Source organism: Quercus suber, unplaced genomic scaffold (assembly GCF_002906115.3).
Source record: "Quercus suber isolate HL8 unplaced genomic scaffold, Cork oak 2.0 scaffold_779, whole genome shotgun sequence".
Classification (NCBI taxonomy): Eukaryota; Viridiplantae; Streptophyta; class Magnoliopsida; order Fagales; family Fagaceae; genus Quercus; species Quercus suber.
The window spans coordinates 81,787-107,564 of record NW_027070215.1 but is presented as its reverse complement, the minus strand read 5'-3'; the positions used below and the strand labels follow the sequence as shown (position 1 = coordinate 107,564).

At 33.6% G+C, this 25,778-nt stretch overlaps 1 protein-coding gene and 1 non-coding gene across 2 annotated transcripts; one reads left to right on the top strand and one right to left on the bottom strand.

The window, feature by feature from the left end:
- Nucleotides 1-1,679: 1,679 nt before the first annotated feature.
- LOC111988908 (small nucleolar RNA R71) lies at nt 1,680-1,786 on the top strand. Its single transcript, XR_002880487.1, has one exon. It is a non-coding gene; the product is annotated as a small nucleolar RNA R71 (small nucleolar RNA).
- Nucleotides 1,787-14,289: 12,503 nt separating this feature from the next.
- LOC111988906 (uncharacterized) lies at nt 14,290-15,151 on the bottom strand. Its single transcript, XM_024020713.1, has 2 exons — nt 15,073-15,151; nt 14,290-14,990 (listed from the first exon to the last, which is right to left on the bottom strand). The coding sequence occupies exons 1-2, from the start codon at nt 15,149-15,151 to the stop codon at nt 14,290-14,292; spliced, it is 780 nt and encodes a 259-aa protein (XP_023876481.1).
- Between the last annotated feature and the right edge of the window lie 10,627 nt (nt 15,152-25,778).

The window sequence follows — 25,778 nt, the reverse complement described above, 5'->3', positions numbered from 1 at the left end:
AAATGTCTTTAGATGGTAAGAGAGGCTTAAGACAAGATGTTCCCACTAGGTGGAATTCTACCTTTCTTATGATTGAGAATGCTCTTTACTACAGGCGTGCTTTTTGTCACTTAGAATTGACGGACTCTAATTATAAGAATTGTCCCACTGTTGATGAGGGGAGTAGGGTAGAAAAGATTGACAAATTCTTGGCTATTTTTTATGATGCTACTTGTGCATTTTCTGGAACCAAATATCCTGCTGCCAATTTGTACTTTCCATCAGTGTTCATGATTTATTTAACCTTGAGGCAACAAAGGGAGAATGAAGATGAGTACATGAGAAGAATGGCAATCCAAATGCTTGCCAAGTTTGAAAAGTATTGGTTGGACTTCAATGTACTACTAGCTATAGCAGTTACGTTGGACCCTCGTTATAAGCTTCAGTTTGTGGATTTTTGCTATAAGAAGCTTTATGGATATAGTGGTTCCCCTGCATATTTGAATGTGCGTGAGAAATTATTTTCTCTTTCCTTGGAATATGCAAGTAATGCTCCTACAACATCAACAGCTACTGGAAAACGTGGTGGAAAGGTTGTTCATGTGAGTCCAATTCAATCTTTTAGCAAGAGACTAGAGCAGTTATGCAGGTAAAAAATTATTTTAATTTAATATGTTATTTTATATTGCTATTTTTTATTTTAATTTAATAAGTTATTTGCTATTTTGTAAGAGTGATATTTATTGACATTGTTGTTTATTTAGGAATTTGATTCATTTGAAATTGATGAAGAGTCTGCCCATTCACAAAAAAGTCAATTAGAACTCTATTTGGATGAGCCAAGAGTGGACAGGAGTGCAAACTTAGATATTCTCTCATTTTGGAAAGCAAATCAGTTCCGATTCCCTGAATTAGCTTCCATGGCTCGTGATGTTTTGAGTGTTCCTATTTCTACTGTTGCCTCAGAGTCTACTTTTAGTGTTGGTGGGAGAGTGATTGATCAATTTAGGAGTTCATTGAGATCGGACACTGTTGAGGCATTGGTTTGCACTAGAGAGGCGTGAGAAGAATAGTACGGCTGAAAAAAAAAAAAAAAAAAAGATATTTATAAGAAGGTTTAGAGGTTTAGGGTTTAGAGATTTAGGGTTTAGAGGTTTAGGGTTTGTAAAGTTTTAATTTTCAATTATATCCCTTGTAAATTTTTGTAATTACTCACTTTTCTTTTTAAATTTAAAATATATGTTGGATATAAAAGGTATTTGAAAAATTTAAAATAAAATAAATATTTATTTGTTATATGAGTTAAACGGGTTGTGTTAAGCGGGTCATTTCGGGTTTGACCCAAATAAATTGGCGTGTCAAACGTGTCTATTGTGGGTTACGCGGGTTGACCCACTTATGACACGTTTCTTATCGTGTCGCTTTCGGGTCGACCCGTTTATGACCCAAACCCATTAAGGCCCAACCCTAACCCGAAAAAGCCGTGTTAGGTTCGTGTCGTGTTCGCGGGTTGGGTCGAACATTGACAACCCTATCTTTCTGTAGGCCATTGATAGTTGTTGGATGCCAATTCTTCCAGAAGTTCATAGGCTGCCTCATGAGTTTTACTCATTAAAGCTCCACTAGCTGCTGCATCAACCATGGACCTGTTTGTAGCTCCTAGACCATTATAGAATGTTTGCACTTGAAGCCATGCTGGAAGGTCATGATGAGGGCACCTTCGCAATAAATCTTTGTACCTCTCCCATGCTTCGTATAATGATTCAGCCTCAAATTAGATGAACGTGGTGATATCATTCCTTAGCTTTGCTGTCTTTGCAGGAGGGAAATATTTTGCTAAGAATTTTTGTGCCAACTCCTCCCATGTAGTAATGATGCTAGGTGGCAAAGAATTCAACCAAACTTTTGCTTTATCCCTAAGTGAGAAGGGAAAAAGCCTTAGTCGAATCGCATCATCTGTCACTCCATTATGTTTAAAAGTATCACAAATTTCCAAGAAATTTGTAATATGGACATTAGGATCCTCTTGTGACAGCCCCCCGAACTAGACAGTCTGCTGTATCATCTGAATGATGGCCGGCTTGATCTCAAAATTATTGGCTTGTATGGCTAGCCTCATTATGCTCGATGTAGCTCCATTTACCGAGGGCATAGCATAATCTCTTAACGCCTTTTGTTCTTGATCATCCATATTAGATAGAGATGTGTTGGCCTCTTTCTTCTTTTCTTTCTTGAGCTGACATAAAGTTCTTTCAATTTCAGGATCAAAGAGTGTATGCTCTAATAGTTTAGATTGGGGCATGCACTTCTAATTCCTGAAAAAAAAGAAAACAAACTCAGATGCACTAATTTAAATTTTTTTTTAAATTTTTTTAAATTTTTGAATAAGTGAAATAAAATCCAAAGTAGTAAATATCTAGCTAGTATCAATATTAATAACAAATAGTTAATCACTGGTAACGGCGCCAAAAACTTGTTCGCGTAAAATAATCTGTATGTGCACAGAATCGTAACAAGTAGTAAAGTGTTTTTAGAAAACAAATGTCGAACCTACAAGGATTAACTATGTTATTAAATACCGAAATTCACTAAATTAATTACTATTTGGAAAATCGAAAATAAATGGAATGTTCTATTCTCTGAATTAAATTAAACTATTTAATAAAAATAAATCTACGAATAAAAAGAATTAACAAGGCGTAAAAAAACCTAACAGTATAAAATTATGACAAGAATGGATCTAGTTGATTTCACCTAACAAATCCCACACAATTTATTCTTCCTAATTATTAAATTCTAATAATCTCCTGTTGATGATTAAAAATTCCTTAAGTATTCAATATCTTCTCTCGAATAATATCAAAAATATCTTCAATTAATAATTTCATATCTCCATGTGAATTTAATTAATTGGAGACTCATTACGTACTTTGAATTTTTTGAAAAATCACACTAGTCGCGGTAAAGCAAATCTACTTTCGCTTAACCAATGGTGCTTAATTCTAGAACTAAAATAACAAATCACCTCTCGATCTCATTGTAATTCAATTGATCAAACTATAATTTGTAAAAAATAGTAAACATTAAGAATAAGAATTAAACACTCAATCATGGAAATATTAAAAATAAAATAACTCAGAAAATAAATTGTGTGTTCATTGCTAGACTACATCACTACTCTAGAAAATAAAATTTAGTTCATAATAAAATTGAAAAGAAAACAAATAAAACTTATGTCTTTCATCTGCATTGGTTAATCAACATGAAGCTCTCGCCTTTGTCCTCAGATCCTCCTCTTCATAAAGACTCCCAAAAGCAAATTCTTCAATGCGGCAGCCCCCTTTTCCTCTCAGGTTTTTTTTCCCTTCTTTTTACCCTAAAGAGCCTTTAAATAGGTCAAGGAATCCTATTACAAGTTGAATTCCCGTTTGGAGAAAATCCCAGATTTTTAGGCTTCATTTAACTGACGATTTTGGCCCATTTAAAATCAGAATTCGGACTTTTGGTAAACTACAAAGTTGTAGCCCTTTAAGTTAACTTTCCAGCCCAACTTGAATCATCTCGATTGGATATCTGAGCAGAAAGTTATGCCAAAAATACTAACTGATGTGCAAGCTAAAATCTTAATCCGAAGTGGACTTGAATTTAATTGGCTTAGCCCCTCTTTGCATGTAAAGCCCTTGTTACCTACAACACAAAGATATTATATAATTAGTAACAAAATAACATAAAAGTAAGGCTAAATATGTAGATATGTAAGTACTTTTTTTGTATATATTTCATGCACATCATACCCCACCTTGGAAAAGCTGGCCATAAGGAGCCGAAGACAAGGCCCAAAAGTACTGAAAATAAATACAAGGTAAACTTAGTTCCTTTGTACTCCATACTAATAATCCTGTTTCGTCTTTTTTATCTGACATCAAGTGTTTGGTATATGTCTTTGTCATCATGGATATTTGCCTAATAATAGTAAAATAATATCTATGTTAGGGAAGAAGATTTACATGATGTTGAATTTGTTAGGTTTTAAAGGTTTAGGAATTTATGTATTTAGAACTCTAATTTGTAATATTGGCAAACCATGATCAAAATGATATGTTTAGGCTTGTTATAGTGTGCTCAAAGTTGTTTAATTATTGTAAAGTTGGAATCGAGAGACTGTAGATGCATTGGGGCATTTCGATCTGGCTCGATCGATCGAAGAATAGATTCGATCGATCAAAAGTAGACTAGATTGCGTTTTCTGCAGAATTTCCAACTCAGCCCTAACTCATTAAACGTTTAGGGTTTTATGTTTTTGCCCTAGGTATATAAGGCAAAACCCTAGCCACGTTTTTAGAGTTGCTCCAGTTGTATTGTTGCTCATACATTGCTGTTTTGTGTAAATCTCTTGTGAGATCTAGAGGAGCTTTCCTTTACACAAAGCGTAGGGTTTTCAAGTTAGAGATAGTATCAACATCTTGATGATCAACTTGGTTGCTACCATTGAAGCTTAAAGAATATCAAGCGTGGGTGCTTGTAGCTGATTGAAGAATTCAAGAAAGAAGGAGTCTGTGGATTCGGAGCTTGCACATGGTCGTGTCAGTAAGTTTTATTAGTGGGTAGCATTAGGAAGTCAAGCGGGGAGCTTGTAGTCCTTTTGTATGAATTTCGATTCTTTCATTGTGGATTCAGGTTTGCCTTGAGGATCGGTGGGTCAAATCCTCCCCAGGTTTTTACCGTGTGGTTTCCTGAGTGATCATATCATTGTGTCTTTTATTATTCCGCTGCTTTATTATTTTGATATGATTATTTGATTGCTTTAACCTAGAATTGCATAATTTGACTAAGTAACAACTTGGCTAATTAATCTAGGCTAACCAATCTGGTTGTTCTAAGGGGTCTAAAACCGTTCAAAATTTTTAAGGGAAGGGTTGAGATTCTCAAAACCAATGACAAATGCTGCCACATAAGCATCAAACTAATCAAAGCCAATAGTATCAAAGTCTCAAAAACAGCTAATTCCCTCTCCATCCAAAGACCAAACATGAAAACTAAAAAGAGTGGCATTGTGTTTGGGAAAGTAAGAAAAGTCATTGTGTAGTGTAGATTGTTGGTTAACTACATAAGGATGAGATTAATTTATGTGTAGTAGTTAAGCGCATGGAAAGAGTTTAGACACCATTAGAGTTTGGACACCATTATAGAATCCCAAACATATTTTGGATTTCAAAGGGGTTTGTTAAGTTGGCTTGGAACCACTTGCGTTCTACTAAGTGTGCATACTCAGAATTTTTGGCACATTGAAATGTCTTGTCTACTAAGAGTGCATGCTAGAGTTTTCATTACTTTTTTAATTTTTTAGCCATTTAGTATTTTAGCTGATTGTAGTTTGATTGCGAGTTCATGCTGGTAACATCATTAGTTTTTGGGGTAAATTCAATGTTCACATGTGTCATGATGTAGGCGAGGAGAAGTGTTGGGATTTTCTAATGGAAGTGAATAGAGGCAATCTTCAGCAAAAAAAAAAAAAAAAAAATTGGCAATCTAGTCCACATTGAGGAAAGGTGAATAGAGTTGTTATTTTATGGATATATGAAGGAATTGCATTCATATATAAAAGTCCATTTCTTTGGTAATACTTCACGTAGTTGTTATTGCTTTATTTACCTCTTTTCTGACAAGGTAGACCTTAATTTCTTCATCTTTTGTTGATTTGAACTTTGGTTAATGTTTTGATGAAATATTTGCTTGCTTCTTGCCTACAGAATCTTACAGATAAGATGGAGATCTACTGTAATGAGAACCTCAAGGCCTTATTTGGTGGAAAACTGCAAACTTTGTTAAGACCAATAACTGCAATCTCAGACGTTTGGCTTAGGATCAATGGCCCCACCTTATACCAGTCAAATCACTTTTGACATTTCTCCTTTGTCATTTTCGATGTTATTGTGTTACTTTAACTTTTGTTTGAGTGAACCCTTTGGGGGCTACATTTGCAACTTAAAAAAGTTTTAGCTGTACATGTTGTAAAAGCATTTAGAAAAAAATATTAGAACATGTTGTAAAAATCATTTGGGAAATTATATTGATGTTGTTAATGCAATTGTGTATGTGTTTATATTTTGCATTAGGTTATTAAATTTTGATCAACGTGAAAGAGTGCATCCAAATTTATTTATTTTGTTTTTTTTAAAAGAAAATTTATTTCAATGTTTACAAACAGTTGAAACTAATCGCAAGATACCATTTATCAACGGTTGAGTGAATGTGAATAAAAGTAATAAGCAATATCACTTCGACGTTTATTAACTGTTGCATAGGCCGTAGAAAAATATTCTCGACATAGTTTTTAGTGATGGATCTCGACAGTCATTTCAGCAGTCAAAAATACTTTTTTCGACCATTTTTAATACTTTTTTCAACGGTTTCAACTGTTGAAAATTACTAAATTTCTTGTAGTGAAGCTCACACGAGACTGTAGCTTTTTTTGATAAAGAAGTTGCAACTGTCAAGATAAGCTCACACTATCCAATTCGTTATCCACAATATACCAAGTTATCCTATTAAATTTAGGGAAAATTTTCTTTTACATTAAATGATACAATGTAAATTACATTGCAAGCACAACGAAAACATATAATGGTCTTTAAATTTAAATGTAATTTTTTTCCAATGACAATTAAAGTTAATAAAGTTATGTAATTAAATTTGACGTGTGTTTATCTTTGTGTGTATATATGCATGGATTTAGTTAAAAATAATCACAATTATACTGTTCAAATTATACACTTTTTAAAAAAATATTGAAATTATATATGGTGTTAGCTTACACTTTTTTTTTAAACAAACCTTATATTTTTAAAATATGTAATGGTTTTTCATATATACAGTGGCGGAGCCAAGAATTTAGGTTAGGGAGGGCAAGATTAAAAGACAAGATTGGAAGTAAAAAATTAATCTAAAAAAATTACTCAATATTAATAACAAAATAAGTAAACAACTATATGATAATGTAATTGTCATACAAAATCTAACATAAAATGTTAACTTTAATTTATTTTTTCACATCAAGCTTATTTTACTTAATTGCCCTCGATGATTTTTCATATTTTGAAACCGCTACATGATTTCTTCACACTCAATAGTCTTGAATATATCTTTCTTAATATATGTGACTAAGCAATAATTCATCCACTGATCTCATATTCGATTGCATAATCGAATTTTAATTATGTTCATTGCTGAAAAACCTCTTTCAACAGTATCTGTTGCAACTAGTAAGATCAATGCCAAAGTCACTAATGAGTAAACCAATGGAGATGAAACATTCTTTTTCATTTCTACCATCTTTTCAGCAAACTATCCAATTCCTTTAACTGCTGAAAACTCTTTAGTAGACTACATGTCATGGATGTATGTCTCAAGTTGGCTATCCAAGAAAGAAACTTGACACATAAAAAAAATTCTACAGGCAGCTTTGTCTAGTCCATCAAGTTTACTAAGTATGATCCATTAATTTTATATATAGAATTGTACTAGGAGTAGAAGTCTCCTACTACTAGGAAAGCTAGAAAGGTAACATGAATTCACTTAATTGGGATTTTTTTTTTTTTTTTTGTCTTTTGTGTAGGGGGTGTTGGAAATTTTATTTGATGATCAGACCTAATTTATTAAGAATTTAGTAAGTATTGAATTTTTTTCATCCCAAAAAAAAACAAAAAAACTTCTGTTCTGACTAATTTAAATTTATATAATTTATTATTATTTGTAATTCTAAAATAAAATTTTAAAAATATTTAATAGAATGATGATGTGAATAAATTTTGGCTTCCAAAACTTTATCTGACAAATATTAGAACAAATCAATAAAAATCAAACTTAAATTTTATATTATTATATAGATATAAAGTTTCTTTTTTTTTTTTTGGGAGAAACTATATATATGAATATAAAGTTATATATACATTATAAGATTGATAAAAACTAGTGGAACCAAATCGTGATATGCGATAGGCGACATCAAAGATTTATCATATTTTTATAATGAATATAACACCCAAAGATTATGCACTTTATCTTTCAGATCTAAAATATAAGTATGTGTAATATCTTCTAAATGACAATTCAAAAATTAAATAAATTTGTAACTGAGTTTTAGGAGTAATCTTATATGATATATCCATAACAATTTTCTAATATATATTTACAAATTAAGGTTATGGATTACTTAACTTTTGTACGCTCAGTAACATTATAACTATTTATCAATAATGATCAAAGTGAAAGTTAACATTATAACTATTTATTAATAATGATCAAAGTGAAATTTTTCGGTTAATCCTTATGTGGTTATAGAAGTGAAGTGAAGAATGAGATTGAACTAGAATTTTAGTTTGAGACTTTAAATCATGAATAAAAGAATTGACTATTCAAAAATAAGAAATATACTAAAATTAAAAATCAAATTAATATGTTAAACATAAAACTAACATCAATTCAGTACTAACAAAATAAAAAACACTAAAAAACTTTCATAATACATTTCAATTCAATCACCTATGTTCTATAAAAATAAAATTTGATGTTTTTTGAAACTCTATAATATATTATGATTGATTTTGGATTGTATTTTGTGGAAATTTCCATTCAATGTACAAACTCAAAAATTCTGTTAAAAATCATCTTACACTTTCTCATGAATCCTAGTTTAATTAGACAATATTCATATATAACAAAATTTTCATTTTGTAGAAATAAAAAAAAGTAAGTACAAGTATAACCATAATATAAACAATTTGATAAACTATTGATTTTCTAATCCTTAACGGACATTAGCATGATTAAAAAATCTTTGAAATTTTTTTGAAGTTCAAATGTTGAACCTTATAATAGCAAAGTTTTATTTTCATAAGTATTTTTCTCATGATTTCTAAAGTCTTGTAGATAATTGTAGGGACTCGGTTTAAAAAGGTTCCCTAACAATACATTTCTAGAGAGTGGGACGAAGGGTTAGGCCCTAACAGACTAGCAACGAAACACAAGCCACTTTTCACCATTGTAGGGGAGTGAACCCAATTTACAACTAAGGGTAGCTCCTCGGCACTTGTCCAAGAAGGTTCTCCTCCTTCCCTTTCCTGAACTACTTTGCTCGCCTTTCTTATATAGTTCTCTCCCTCCTATCCCTTCTTCCTTCTGTTGATCATCCATTTGCCTTCCTCTAACCATCCGTCCTATCAGAGGCCTAATCAGTACTCGAGTGGTTCACCATGATCAATGTTACCCTGTCAAGGGTTACCTCCCCATTAATGCGGCCAGGGGGGGATAGATGAGCACATTCAGTGTGGAGGTGACAACCTGTTCTGGGCCTGTCCCCCACCTGAAATTAGCCTCGGTACGCCGAGGATAGGGATGTCCTCGGCGGGGTCCAAAAAGGCATAGGTCTTCATACACCAGCCTCGGACGATCATCCCTCCTCGGCATGGGCCTTAGGCCAAATGCAAGATGGGCCCAGGCTACCAGGCTTACGGCCCCACAATAATCTAAATAAAAATTGTTAAAAAATCTAAACACATACAAAATACCTCTTAAAAAAAAAAAAAAAAATAGAAGCACCAAATTCTTTAAGTAGAATCAGACAACTCGATAACACCAAATTGCGAAGTACTAAACTATTTTAATTTTGGGTTCCAAATAGCAAACAAATGTCAAAATGTTCCGTCATGCATAGATATAATTAAGTTGTCATCTGGCTATTTTATATTTGGGATTTTTGGGCTGAATTTCATATGTTTTATATATATATGCACAACATAAACATATGACTAAAATTTTGGGGAAAATGCATTGTTAGTTCCTAAATTTTAACCCCTGAGTGATTTCAGTTCTTATAAAAAAAAATTGTTTATATTTGTACCATCAATCCTTCCAAAAAGATCTACTATATATCCCATCTCTCTGTTCTGTACATGGATTTTTATATGTGTGTGTTGAATTGACTTTCAATTTTTTTTTTTTTTTGGTTGTGGCAGATTTTCTCTGCTTTAAGGTTGGATATACCCAGTGCTTGGCAATTGCCGCAGGTAATTTTTCTTTTTTCAAGGTTGGATATATGAACTCTATTGTGCTTTTTTTGTTCTTTTTGAAATTGTGGGTATCTTGAATTTGATATTGTGGAAAGGTGTGTAGATATGTTTGCTGGGAAATTAACAAACTTTGGTATCATTCTCTCTTTTTTAGAAACTTGAGAGCACCCATAATGGCTGAAATGTTTAATTGCACTAGCTGATAACTTCTTGCTTTGGAGATGACGATGAAGAATAAAATGTATCAAAACTTTTAACTCTTGGACAAATTTGGTCTTTGTACAAAGTGTGGTTGTTGATATCTTTTCTCTTAAACAATAATTGACATATTGGCAGTTTGTATGCGGCCCTTTATCTGTTAAGTAATCTCAATATTGAAATTGATACACATCATAGGTGTTAATTTGTAGGTTTGAGTTTAGAGATCAAAGAAAATATAATTGTAGCAATATATGTTGATAAAGGGATTAGTGGTGTTTAAATATCTCTCTATTTCAAATATATGGGCCATTGATATCACTTTTGCTATACATCAATATCATATCATCTCAATAATTGTGAATTTGTGTGTGTGTGTGTGTATATATATATATATATTGTGCATGATTGTGGTTTTTTTTTTTTTAATAAAATAAAATCTTATTTTGAGGGTCAAGAGACCCCTTAAATAACTTATTTATCAAGGGTTGTAAATATAAATTTTTTAAACCTTGGTAAAAGGTTATTTAAGGGTCTCTTGACCCTTAAAATAATATTAGAGTACTTATTTTGAGGGCCACGAAGGCTTTCAAAATTTTCTTTTCGACGGTATAAGTTTCGAAGGTTATCAACGGTCAATTGGGCTCTTAAAATAAATTTTTAAAGGTTTTTTAATACTTTTTTTAAGGGTTTTGATCTTTGAAAAAAGTCAAATTTGTTATATTGTTTACCCCAATCATTAAATTTGAAATGCTACTTTGTGTGCAAATTACTTCATCAAATTGATAATGTTTAGCAGTGCTATATTGTTATTCTACATACAGGTCCGATGGATCTTTTTGTTTTTTTTTTTTTTTTTTTTTTTTTTATATATTAATTTTGAAAACTAGAGTCTATAACAACAGAAATGGAAAGATAGATCGTATTACTTGGTTACTATATTTGAAACCTGCCATGCCTGATTCAGCTATAATTATATTATGTGAAATATGATTGGAATGATATATGACAAATTTAGTGTAATGACAATTTAATTTGACTTTCATGCGAGAGAGAGAGAGAGATAACTTTCCCCAAGAAATTTTAGTTAGCCCACTCACAGAGGTGGGGAATGCTATCAAGCATTAAACCATTTAGACAAATTAATATCTTAACTTCATTATGAATACTCGTAGTAAATTACAACCAAATACAGATAATGATATTTGATTTTTTATTTGATAAAGTGCAAACCAAAAAAAAAAAAAAAATACAAGCAAAAAATAAATAAATAAAAATAAATAAAAAATAAAAAATAAAACTTGAGGAGAAGCCAATATAGTGTAGTACTTATCTGGCATTAATGCTCCATAAGACTACACAACTTGCTATGTCACTTTCTTTTGAAGGATACTTCAAAATTCAACTATTATTAGAAACAACTATGTGACAGTCTCAAGGCTCTCAACAATTGAGTATGTGAATGGCCTTTACCCATGCAGGGATGTTTANATCCATGTACAGAACAGAGAGATGGGATATATAGTAGATCTTTTTGGAAGGATTGATGGTACAAATATAAACAATTTTTTTTTATAAGAACTGAAATCACTCAGGGGTTAAAATTTAGGAACTAACAATGCATTTTCCCCAAAATTTTAGTCATATGTTTATGTTGTGCATATATATATAAAACATATGAAATTCAGCCCAAAAATCCCAAATATAAAATAGCCAGATGACAACTTAATTATATCTATGCATGACGGAACATTTTGACATTTGTTTGCTATTTGGAACCCAAAATTAAAATAGTTTAGTACTTCGCAATTTGGGTGTTATCGAGTTGTCTGATTCTACTTAAAGAATTTGGTGCTTCTATTTTTTTTTTTTTTTTTTTAAGAGGTATTTTGTATGTGTTTAGATTTTTTAACAATTTTTATTTAGATTATTGTGGGGCCCGTAAGCCTGGTAGCCTGGGCCCATCTTGCATTTGGCCTAAGGCCCATGCCGAGGAGGGATGATCGTCCGAGGCTGGTGTATGAAGACCTATGCCTTTTTGGACCCCGCCGAGGACATCCCTATCCTCGGCGTACCGAGGCTAATTTCAGGTGGGGGACAGGCCCAGAACAGGTTGTCACCTCCACACTGAATGTGCTCATCTATCCCCCCCTGGCCGCATTAATGGGGAGGTAACCCCTTGACAGGGTAACATTGATCATGGTGAACCACTCGAGTACTGATTAGGCCTCTGATAGGACGGATGGTTAGAGGGAAGGCAAATGGATGATCAACAGAAGGAAGAAGGGGATAGGAGGGAGAGAACTATATAAGAAAGGCGAGCAAAGTAGTTCAGGAAAGGGAAGGAGGGAGGAACCTTCTTGGACAAGTGCCGAGGAGCTACCCTTAGTTGTAAATTGGGTTCACTCCCCTACAATGGTGAAAAGTGGCTTGTGTTTCGTTGCTAGTCTGTTAGGGCCTAACCCTTCGTCCCACTCTCTAGAAATGTATTGTTAGGGAACCTTTTTAAACCGAGTCCCTACAATTATCTACAAGACTTTAGAAATCATGAGAAAAATACTTATGAAAATAAAACTTTGCTATTATAAGGTTCAACATTTGAACTTCAAAAAAATTTCAAAGATTTTTTAATCATGCTAATGTCCGTTAAGGATTAGAAAATCAATAGTTTATCAAATTGTTTATATTATGGTTATACTTGTACTTACTTTTTTTTATTTCTACAAAATGAAAATTTTGTTATATATGAATATTGTCTAATTAAACTAGGATTCATGAGAAAGTGTAAGATGATTTTTAACAGAATTTTTGAGTTTGTACATTGAATGGAAAATTTCCACAAAATACAATCCAAAATCAATCATAATATATTATAGAGTTTCAAAAAACATCAAATTTTATTTTTATAGAACATAGGTGATTGAATTGAAATGTATTATGAAAGTTTTTTAGTGTTTTTTTATTTTGTTAGTACTGAATTGATGTTAGTTTTATGTTTAACATATTAATTTGATTTTTAATTTTAGTATATTTCTTATTTTTGAATAGTCAATTCTTTTATTCATGATTTAAAGTCTCAAACTAAAATTCTAGTTCAATCTCATTCTTCACTTCACTTCTATAACCACATAAGGATTAACCGAAAAATTTCACTTTGATCATTATTAATAAATAGTTATAATGTTAACTTTCACTTTGATCATTATTGATAAATAGTTATAATGTTACTGAGCGTACAAAAGTTAAGTAATCCATAACCTTAATTTGTAAATATATATTAGAAAATTGTTATGGATATATCATATAAGATTACTCCTAAAACTCAGTTACAAATTTATTTAATTTTTGAATTGTCATTTAGAAGATATTACACATACTTATATTTTAGATCTGAAAGATAAAGTGCATAATCTTTGGGTGTTATATTCATTATAAAAATATGATAAATCTTTGGATGTCGCCTATCGCATATCACGATTTGGTTCCACTAGTTTTTATCAATCTTATAATGTATATATAACTTTATATTCATATATATAGTTTCTCCCAAAAAAAAAAAAAAGAAACTTTATATCTATATAATAATATAAAATTTAAGTTTGATTTTTATTGATTTGTTCTAATATTTGTCAGATAAAGTTTTGGAAGCCAAAATTTATTCACATCATCATTCTATTAAATATTTTTAAAATTTTATTTTTAGAATTACAAATAATAATAAATTATATAAATTTAAATTAGTCAGAACAGAAGTTTTTTTGTTTTTTTTTTTTTTTGGGATGAAAAAAATTCAATACTTACTAAATTCTTAATAAATTAGGTCTGATCATCAAATAAAATTTAATTAAATTGATTGTGTTATTTTCTATAAATTTTTAATTTGATTTGATTTATTTATTAATACTTTATAAATAAATATATTTCACAGAAAAATATATGTTATCAAACTTCTTGTATATTAAATAGGCGATTATTGACAGAAAAATTTATGGCGTTACTTTCTAATCAACCATGCATGCTGGAGTATTGAAAAAATAAATAGACATTACCGTAATTGTGTACAATTACTGCTGTCTGCAGCATGCAACGTTGTTCTACCAAGGGGACCATCATGAGCCGGTGATGTACAGGTTTCCAAAATGTGAAATGCCACTTCTTTATAATTTCTCTCAACAGCGATGTAAAGTGGAGTCTCACCGGCATCATTCTGAGAATATGAAAAATTTCTGCCCTCTTCAGTCAATTGTTCCACTACCTTAAGATGATTACCACGTACAGCCTCATGCAACGCGGTATCCTTTTCATTATTCGTCATCTCCAGCATCATTTGGACCGCGGCGTTATTAACCCCATTTTCGAGGTCTTCTTGGGGAGCTCTTTCTCTTGCACGTTTAATTAAAACATCCACGATGGCAGCATGCCCATACCTTGCAGCAATATGCAAGGGAGTTTCATCTTTGGCATTAGCTTTCCACAGCAGTGGTGGACACATTTCGAGAATTTCTTCAACAAAGGCTGTTGATAATTCTGAATCTTCTGGTTTTGAACATTTTGATTCTGAATATTTTGATTTTGAATATTTTGATTTTGAGTCTTTTAGGCTTGAGAGGTAAATATGAAGGACTGTGTTTCTATCTGGGGTTAGTAGTTGGTCAAGAGGCTCTGGAATATCTTTGAAGACAGATTCTACCATCTGCTGCACCGTAGCCTTCATGCCAATGTTGACCTCTGCTTGAGCAGGCTCCCCTAAACAGACTCTAGACTTAAACGTGAGTTTTTGAATATAGGTAAAACTCACTCACACCTAATTCTAGAAGCTGTGAAGTACTTGCACCGTATACACCTGTATCCTGAAACACTTGCACATACAACAAACTTTTATTAAGCTCACAACAAGCAGAACACATGGTATGTGTAAGGAACAAGTAAAATGCAATCAAGATACCAAAAGAAATGTAAGCTATAACGCATAACTTGATCAAACATGAAAATTCATTAAGAAATTACCATAATGAACATTTATCAAGTAAATAATCATCCAGATACGCAATGCAATTAAGAGCAATGTTAAAATCAATTGCATATCCAACAAACACATGATGCATTAAAGAAACTACGGCTATAAGCAATAGAAAGTGATAAGCATCAAGAAACATCTATAAAAACCAAGGTACAAAATAATATTAAAGAAAACTAAGTTTTAAACTAAAGTACTTGAAAGCCTTAAATGAAAGCATAGTAAATATCCAAAAGCTATAAAAACTTAAAGTAAACTAGAAACCACCAACATAAACCCATGCATGCTAAAAATATGCTCCCCCTTAAGCTATACTCTCTCTCAAACTACTCCCCCTTTTTAACTGGAATGGCCAAAGAGACTAGAATGCATCGGACTCTGAATCTAACTCTGGCTCCGGCTTTGATTTCCTCATCATATCATCAATCTGAGATGAGAGGGCAGTGATCTGGCCTTCAAGGTATGTGAATTGAGATGTGGAGCGGCTGATATGGGAAGCTAGCATAACACGCAACTCTTCAACCCTTCCAATTAGATGATTAAGACGATCGGATGCTCTTGCACTCGCATGGGAAGAAGGTTGTGCAGTGTCTTTTGGAACTGAAGTAAAGTGCTCAGTTTCCTCTTCAATGTCTCCACCTTCTTTAGCAGCATCATCTCTTGGAATTTGGGGGACACCAACAGATGGTCCAGGAATATAAGCTTTGCTTCAGATCATGGTTTGCTCACTAATAGGATCTTCTCTTTGCATCACTTGAAGTCCAATTGGAATCTTCACCCTTGCCCTTAAAATGAGAGACATGACAAGGCTTGGGAATGGTAGAGTTAGCCTTGAATTCCTCTTCTTGATGCTCTTAAAGAAAAGGTGATAGATATGGCTGCAGATGTCGATCTCCTTGTGAGGATCAAATAGGAATATGGTCCTCGATGTTGACAAATTCATCAAATTCCTTACTAGGTAGAGGTTGAAGATCATGATGTAGGCCAAAGTTCGCATTTCTAGGGTGAACGTAATGGTGTGCAAGGCCTTATTGTTGAGTTGTCCACCAAGAAATTCCACGAGGGGTTCTAGTTTTTCCCTTCTTTCATCATATTGTAGAGATGTGTGAGGAGTTGTTGGACGAATCTCCAAAATCTCTTGAATCAATTCCCTTGAGATTGAGAGCTCTCTCCCTCTGAGCCAACAGTTGATGTGATCACCTTCCACAATGGCATTGGCGAAGAATTCTCGAATGACTTCTTCATATACATTTCCCATTGGATTCAGCAATTTCGTCCATGTTCTTTCTTTGAACACTTCCAAAATGAAAGTGCCCTCTAGGGACTCTAAGTCCACAATCCTCTCTAGAATGATTGAGGCCCTTTTGTAGTGATCATTGAAGGCTATATCAACATCATCATTCCAGAACGAATCCAAGGAGGTGCAAGGATGCTTTGAAGGCTTCTTTGTGGCCTTTTTCTTAATAGGAGACATTTGCAAAACAAGCACAAATATAAAGAAACAAGGACATGCACAAACAGGAAACAAACTTGACTAAATACAAGTTAGTCCATAAAAACGAGCAAAAAGTCCTAAAAAGCATAAAGACAAACAAACAAAGTCACAAGACCATGTTTTAAGTGCTAAAAGTCTAAAAAGACTTGCCTAGCATGAGTGAAATGCAAAACATCTCAACTAATCAAGTGTGTGCATCAAGTGTCCATGTAGTGTGCATGTGAGATGCATAAGCAATGCATGAGAAGGCACTCATGGGCAAAGTGTGTGAAACACACAATCAATGTTTAAAACATGTTAAGAATGTAGAAACATAGAAATCCCAAAAAAATTGGTATTTATCGGAGTCCAAAACAATGAGAAAATGCCATTTGGGCATTTCATCGAACACTTAAAAGGGCATACAAACCACTAACACGAAAAACAATGCATTAACATGATGAAAACTTGCCAAAATACATGTTAAAAATGCCACTTGGCGCCAACACAAACACAATGGGACACAACCCAATCAAGAAAAATAAAAAAAATTTGCAAGAAAAGTAAGTTTTCCCAGCCCTTTTCAAAAATAACCCAACCCTAGAAATCCTAGAATCTAAGACTTAATCAAAGGAATCAAGAGTGAAAAAGTGTTAAAAACATGCCTTAGATGGGTCTTAGGAAGGATTGATCTTGAGTTTTGGGTGAGATTTTGAGAGAAAAAGTGTTTTGGGTTGAGAGAGGCATAAAGGAGGCAAAATAGAGATATTTGAAAAACTATCACTATTTGGATTTAAAAACTACAAAACCTCTCATTTTACAAGTAAGCTTCTTGCGAAGTTACTCGCAAAATGGCCTCTAAAGCGCCTTGACAGATTTCGCAAGTAGCTTCTACTCGCGAAATAGTCACAAAACTCTCTATGTAAATTTCAGCAAATACTAAAATTTGCTTTCTCATTTTCGCAGGTAAGTTCTTACTCACGAAAACGCCTCTGAAAGAGTTTCTCAACAAAAACTAAAATGGACAGTTTGGAAAAACTCTAAATACACAAAAACATAAAAACGCTTTAAAAAACATATAAAATACTCAAAAATCTTTTTGGGTTTGATTATCAAGCAATTGAGTAAACACATCACATTTGAACACGTATAATCACAAAAATAGAATAAGCATTCATTGAACATTAAACTTGTGTGTTGTGTGTGTGGATCAAGTATGAACTAGTCCATAATCTAGTATGAAGTTTCAATGATCAATTCAATCAAGTCATACATAACTAGTATGAAGTCAAGTGACTTATCTCACTTGTAGAAATGCACATATATGACCCTTCACCAATGTGTTTACATATGATTGAAAAGTTTCCATTTGGCTTCCATTTTTCATACTTTTGATCAAATACAACCCAAATTCTGGAGAAATGATGCCATGAACTTTTTGATATATTTTTCACAAATAAGCCTTTGGCTTGGCACCATACATTTTAATACATATTTGCTCCTCCTTTTTCTAGTCAAACTAGTTTTCGAAGTAAGGGTTTTTCAACTCTTTCTCTTTTTAGAGATTGACATTTGTAGAGCTCTTTTCAAAAAGAAAATAAAATGTGAGGAGATATATAGGTACAAGTCTACGTATGTATCAAGATCAAGCAAGACTATTGACCAATTATTCATGACAAGCTTTAAGATTTATTTACAACAATCAAATGTAGATTTCTAGATGTTGCTCACACTTAAAGAATGTGCATACATAACAAGCTGAGCTCGTAAATGCACTAGTCCATTAGTACGATGGTACTAGGCCAAACTCACATGTGATATAAACAACACAAACAATCAAACTTTTTAAGATTTTTCACTTTTATGGGTTTTTGAATTTTTCAACCCACTCAAAAACAGAAAAAACAAAATAAGATCAACAAAAACATGGAAAAACAAATAAAGGCTTGAAATAGAAACAATAACATAAGAGACCTTTTTAACATGGAAGCACCAATAATCAAGAGTAGATCACACAAGAGATATGAGTCAAGGTATGATATCAACACCAATGGTATTACGAAGAGATTCGAACCGTGGAACATTAAGGGGTTTAATAAAAATGTCAACCTTTTGATTGTTGGTGTTAATCCAGCCATACAATTTTCTCCTCCACCAAGTCTCGAATGAAATGATAATGAATTTTGATATGTTTTGACTTTGAGTGTTGAATAGTTTTTGGATAGATTGATGGCATTAGTGTTGTCACAGAAGACGCACGTGGTGTCTTGAGAGATCCCACAATCATGAAGAAGCTTTTTCATCCACAATAGTTGAGAACAACAACTACCCGTTGCAATGTACTCTACTTCAGCAGTTGATAAAGATACTGAATTTTGCTTCTTGCTCATCCATGACACCAAATTGTTTCTGACATATAAGCAACCTCCCAATATGCTTTTTCTATCATTAACACACCTAGCCCAATCAGCATTTGAGTATCCGACTACCTAGTTATTTGAGTACCAAATCCCATAGTCGAATGTTCCATTGACATAGCTGATGATTCTTTTGACCGCTATCATATGGGACTCATTGGGTGCTACTTAAAAATGAGCACATACCTCGACACTAAAGGCTATGTCCGGCCTACTTGTGGTGAGGTAAAGGAGGCTTCCGATCATGCTATTGTAAAGGGTTGGATCTACTTCCACACCGGCTGGATCGGAGCTTAGTTTTAACGAAGAGCTCTTTGGAGTGGATGCATGTTTCTTGGAGTCTAAACCAAATCTTTTTATGAGATTTTTGGCATACTTCTCTTGAGATATGAATATCCCATCTTTCCGTTGTTTTACTTGAAAACCTAAGAAGTAGTTTAGCTCCCCCAACATGCTCATTTCAAATTCTTTCTTCATTTCTTCCGAAAATTCTTGAGCAAGGTCATCAATTGTTGACCTGAATACAATGTCATCCACATATACTTGAGCAACAAGGAGAGATTTCTCATCTCGTTTGACAAAGAGTGTCCGATAAGCTTGACCTCTTTTGAAGCCATGATCTAAAAGATATAATGTGAGACGATCATACCATGCTCTTGGTGCTTACTTTAGCCCATATAAAGCTTTCTTCAATCTTAGAACATGGTCCAGAAAATGTAGATCATGGAACCCTTTAGGTTTCTCAACAAACACTCCTTCGTGTAGAAGTCCGTTCAAAAATGCACTATTTACATCCATTTGATATAGCTTGAAATTCATAATATATGCTACGGAGAGAAGAATTCAGATTAACTCAAGTCTTACTATCGGAGCAAATGACTCATCAAAGTCTACACCTTTAACTTGGGTATATCCTTGAGCCATCAATCTAGATTTGTTTGGAACAACTTCACCATCTTCATTGATCTTGTTCTTGAAGATTCACTTAGTGCCGATTACATGCATGCCTTTGGGCCTTGAAACCAACTCTCATACATCATTTCTAACAAATTGATGTAACTCTTGGTGCATGGATTCTACCCATACATCTTTCAAAACTTCTTCCACTTTCTTGGTGCATGTAACTCCCATACATCTTTCAAAACTTCTTCCACTTTCTTTGGTTCAAATTAAGCAAGGTAGCAATGATACGTCACATGATTCACACCATAGCTTAGTCCTCTTCTTAAACGAAGTCCTTCATCCAAATCATTGATTATGTTGCTTTTGGGATGATTGAGAATCACTCTTGACGAAGGTTTCTTGAAAGTGGAGAGTTCTTCATCATGTGAGATTGGAGGCTGAACTTCCGGAGGAGTGAGTGGACTTAATGACCTTAAGTTGATCTAGTCTCCCTTCTCAATGGAGTAGGAGTAGACTCCTTTTCTGGTGATTGTCTCTCACCATCATCACTTTGAGACATGTTACCATCGCCATCATTCTTCTTAAGACTTTGAGCTTCTCTATCCTCACCAACACTCTTTTCCAGAATGGTGTCATTTATAACTACATTTATTGATTCCATCACCGTCTTTGTGCGCTTGTTGTACATTCTATATGCCCAGCTATTTACAGAGTATCCTAGGAAAATCCCTTTGTCACTCTTGGCATCAAACTTCCCAAGATTCTCTCTATCATTAAGAATGAAACATTTACTTCCAAATACTCAGAAGTATTTCACCTTAGGTTTCTTTTCCTTCCAAATCTCAAATGACACTTTCTTTGTTCCTGCTCGGAAGAAAATTTTACTCCCAATGTGGCATGATGTGTTCATCACTTTTGCCTAAAAATTCTGTGGAATGTCTTTATTGAGAAGCATCACTCTCGCCATCTCTTGGATCACCCAGTCTTCCTTACAACAACCCTATTTTGTTGTGGAGTTTTTGGGGTTGAGAATTCCTTCTTGATACCATGCTCATCGCAAAATGCTTCAAATTTAGCATTCTCAAACTCCTTCCTATGGACACTTCTAATTTTGACTATGGGAACCCCTTTTTTGTTTTGAAGCTTCTTGCATAGTTTTTCTCTATCTTTTTGCATGCCTCTGACTTTTCTCTAAGGTATTCCACCTAAGGGTACCTTGAGAAATCATCAACCATAAACATGATGTATCTTTTTCCACCCATGCTTTCTGTTCTCATTGGACCCATTAGATCAAAGCAACTCCAATGGACAAGATATAGCAACAACATTTACTTTCAGATATGTTGATTTAGTTTGTTTTCCCAATTGACATGGGCCACAAACATTTTTCTCGATTTTTCCAAATTTTGGCAAACCAATCACAACTTCAAGCTTTGAAACTTTTGCCACTTGCTTGTAATTTTCATGTCCAAAACATTGGTGCCATAACTCTAGCAGATTTACTCGAGCACTCCGACATGATACATTTGGCTTGGGAACTATGCCATAGAAATTATCGATGGTCCTAAGTCCCTTCAAGACTTGCACACCTTCTTCACTAAGAATTAGATACCCATTCTTTAAAAATTGAACTAGAAAGTCTTCATCACCTATTTGGGTGATACTCAACAAGTTTGCTTTTAGCCCTTTGATGTAAAGAACTCAACAAAGGAAGTCTTAGAATATCAATAGTTCCCTTTCCTAGGACTTATGAGTGGCTGCCATCTCCAAATGTCACATAACCATCCTCCTTCTCCTTAAGGCTTTTAAAGAGTAATTTATCCCCGGTCATGTGCCTTGAACACCCACTGTTAAGATACCACAAACATAAATTGAACACTTTCAATGCGGTATGCACAAAGAGACAAGCATGAGACAGACATTCTTGATTTTCAAAGCAAGACTCATCTTCCTTTACATCATTCACGGATGAGTGAAGCTTTCTTTTTAGACCATCAAGTTTATTAACAAATGTCTATTCCTTCTCTTATATTTTGTAATTAAGGAATTAGACTCATAAAAGTTATTATGAAGCTCATGATTCCTAAGCTCTAGACATTTCAGCATGTTTTTGAACATCCTCGCATGTTTCTTAGACTTGAATAACTCTAGGAGCTCATTGCTAGGACAATCTCCAAAGATGCTCATAGAGTCATTATCACAAACACATGAACTACACTTTATGTTGGCCTTTGCCATTGCCATATCCATTGCAAAACAAGGAGTCTAGGATCACACTAGGATGATGAAATCCGATAAGTGTACCCGCTCTGATACAAATTGAAAGCTCAGATTTGTGCAAAAATACAAGAGTTTGTTTAGACCCCCAATTGAAAATTACGGCTAATAGCTTTGTTGGAAAATCTGGTTTTGCATTTCATACAAAACACACAGCGGAAGCAACAATCATGGATCTACTTCATTCATGAGAGATAACATGTAACCTTGAATTTTAGAACAAAGAATAGAAAGCGTACCTTGATGCAGTGAAATTCAAAAACAAGACTTGAGAATACCTTTAATCTTCATTTCAATTTCACATGGTGCCCAAGAAGTGTGGTCTCTCAATCAGTTTTTATGTACGTTGATTCTCAAAGAAAGTTCTTCTTCTTCTCCTTAAAGAGAGAAAAATAAAAAACTATTTTCTTTCTTTTTTTCATCATACGTACATTCTAACTACCTTGGTTTTTTCTGATAAGCAACTATCTTGGTAGTTACTTTATTTAATAACTCTTATTAAATAAAAACTGATTATCTAATTGGGTTAGCCTTTTGGACCTAACTATTTGGGCTTTAATTTATGGCTTGAGATGAGACTAAAGGAAACAAATAAGACTCTTACTCCAATGGGCCTCGAGCTTTTCTGTCAACTCATGACAAGTCTAAAGTTACCATTAATTATATTTAGGCGTAAATACACTTTTGGTCCCTACATTTTGGGCCATTTCTCGTTTTGGTCCCTAAACTGATTTTGCTCCTATGTCAGTCCCTGATTTTTCAAAATCGTTTTTAAAATAGTCCTTACCGTCAACCGGGTTACAGAATAAGCTGAGGTGGCAAACGGAAGTGCCAGGTGGCATGTTAGATCTAATGTGGCTACCACATCAGCATCCATGTCAGCATTTTAATGACAAGTCACATTTTAATTAATAAAAAAATAAAAATAATTTTAAAAATATTAATGAAAATTGGAATGTTATTTAGAGGTGAATGCACTGGAAGATCTAAGGGGGTCATTGAAAGAAAAACTTACCTTGGCTTAGACATTAGTGACCTTCTTGTTCACTTCTCAAACTTCCAAATGAGCCTCTTGGATCTGCTGCTTATATTACCTTTGTCATATTATGCATTTATAGGATTTACAAGACTGCTGAGCTAAACAATGACGTCTGTAAAAAAACCCTGCATTACTCTATTCAATGAATTGCGAACTGTGTGAAGTTATCAATTGTGTATATATATAACTATTTTAATCTCTTTGGTTGCGGTGAAAGGAACAAAAAAAAGTTAAAGAAACAAGCTTAGTGATGCCCCATCAACCATATATTCAAGCCAACTGTACATACATATTTTAAACTTAATCCTTGTATAACTGGAGTAAACTGTTTACACCAATTCAGACAAACCATTGCTTAATATATTTCTCTGACTTCAGTGTCTGTTTCTTAAAGAATTGCAATATTAATTATTTAGGCATTATTACAACTGGATCTATTATCTATTCATTTCAACTCTCCATGTTAGCATGATCACATTAGCCATGCCGTTACAACAGTTGACAGCCGTAGGGAGCAAGGAATTGTTTCGTTGAAAGATAAATACATGCATACAGTAGGAAATCTAATGGTACGGGGTACGACTTATATTTATTTCTTATATAACAATCTGATTTCTGCATTTAGATATTCATAACAGAATAATCTTATGAAGAAAGACAATCTGTAAAAGAGTTGTTTAAAGTCCAAGCAGTCTACTACCCTTTCAACTTTAATTGTCATTGACAACTTGTATGGGATCCAATGCAAACCAAGTCTTCTAGACGTTGTCTATGGACACACCTATTCTTATATCCAATTTCACAACTTGTTGATTTGTACGATTATGAGTGATCGACGAAAAGTGATAGGTCCATATAATCAGTAGTGGAGAGAAAATATCTACTATTCAAAGTTGCACAAGTCAACAAATTGTGCAAATTAGGAGTGCGATTGAACATGCACTTGAAATATTCTTATGTCGTAGTCATAGACCATGATACTACTAGGTATAGGCTGTGGTGCTCAAGTTAGTGACATTAGTGGCTCATTTTATTGGTTCTTGTCAACAAGTTATCAACATCAAGCTTAGGTTCCAATGTTTCGTTGGATATCTGACGTCCTTTTGTGGGTACTTCTATAAGGTTTCACTGTCAAAAATTCCATTTGTCGCATCCTTTTATGTTTTAACTTTTGGTAAATATGGCTGAAAGTTTTGTTATCCATTCCTTCAGTTTTTCTTTTTTTTTCTTTTTGAGAAGAAATCCTTCTTTCAGTTGAATTGTCAAATCGGTATAACTTCATTTTTATAATCATTTAAATCTACCAAATTAATGTTAATTATCATTTTTTTTTTTGCTTAATAAAAAAAATGGTCTTCGATGTGGGCTCATCGACCTCATGTCACGAGACGGTAATGGGTAATATCACATGTACCACACGGGTCTTGATAGGACTATCGTTCAAACCGCTTCTTTCTAAGGGCAAAACGAGGATGTTAATTATCAGTTGGTACAATGAAAATTTTATAATATCATATCAATATTATATTAGCATATTTGCTTATGTACATACAGTTTTCTAAAAGCCTCATCTTTTGTTTAGGTACACCTAAAATTTTGCCAAGATGACCGGTGACTGACCCAAACCCAACATGTGATGTGAACTCCAACCCAATTTTGAGCCAACCCATTTGTTACCCAAGTCAAAATCCACAAAAAGAGAAACCAGGCATTTGGACTGGCAGGTCCAGCAGCACAATGCTCATGTTTGACATTTGACCCAAATATCCTGTTATACTTTCTGTCCGTACTAGGCCCAAGAACTTCACAGATTACAGACTCGCCACTCGTAGCCAAAAATAATGGGCGTAAATACACTTTTGGTCCCTACATTTTGGGCCATTTCTCGTTTTGGTCCCTAAACTGATTTTGCTCCTATGTCAGTCCCTGATTTTTTAAAATCGTTTTTAAAATAGTCCTTACCGTCAACCGGATTACAGAATAAGCTGAGGTGGCAAACGGAAGTGCCAGGTGGCATGTTAGATCTAATGTGGCTACCACATCAGCATCCATGTCAGCATTTTAATGACAAGTCACATTTTAATTAATAAAAAAATAAAAATAATTTTAAAAATATTAAACTGAAAAAATTTAAAATAAAAAACAAAAAAAGAAAAAACTTTTTCAGAAGAACATTGTTCTTCTTCTTCACCAGGACATGAACTCCATGCTTCATGTTCTTCCCCAAATCAAACCCAATAAATCCAAGAAATCAAACCCATAAACATCCAGTAAATCAAACCCATGGCTTATAATTTCTCTTCTCCACACATAACCTCTCTTCTCTTCGACCCTCACTCTCTCTCTCTAGCTCTCATGCACTCTGACTCTTCTTTCTCTCTCTACCCTTCTATTTCCCTTCTCTCAC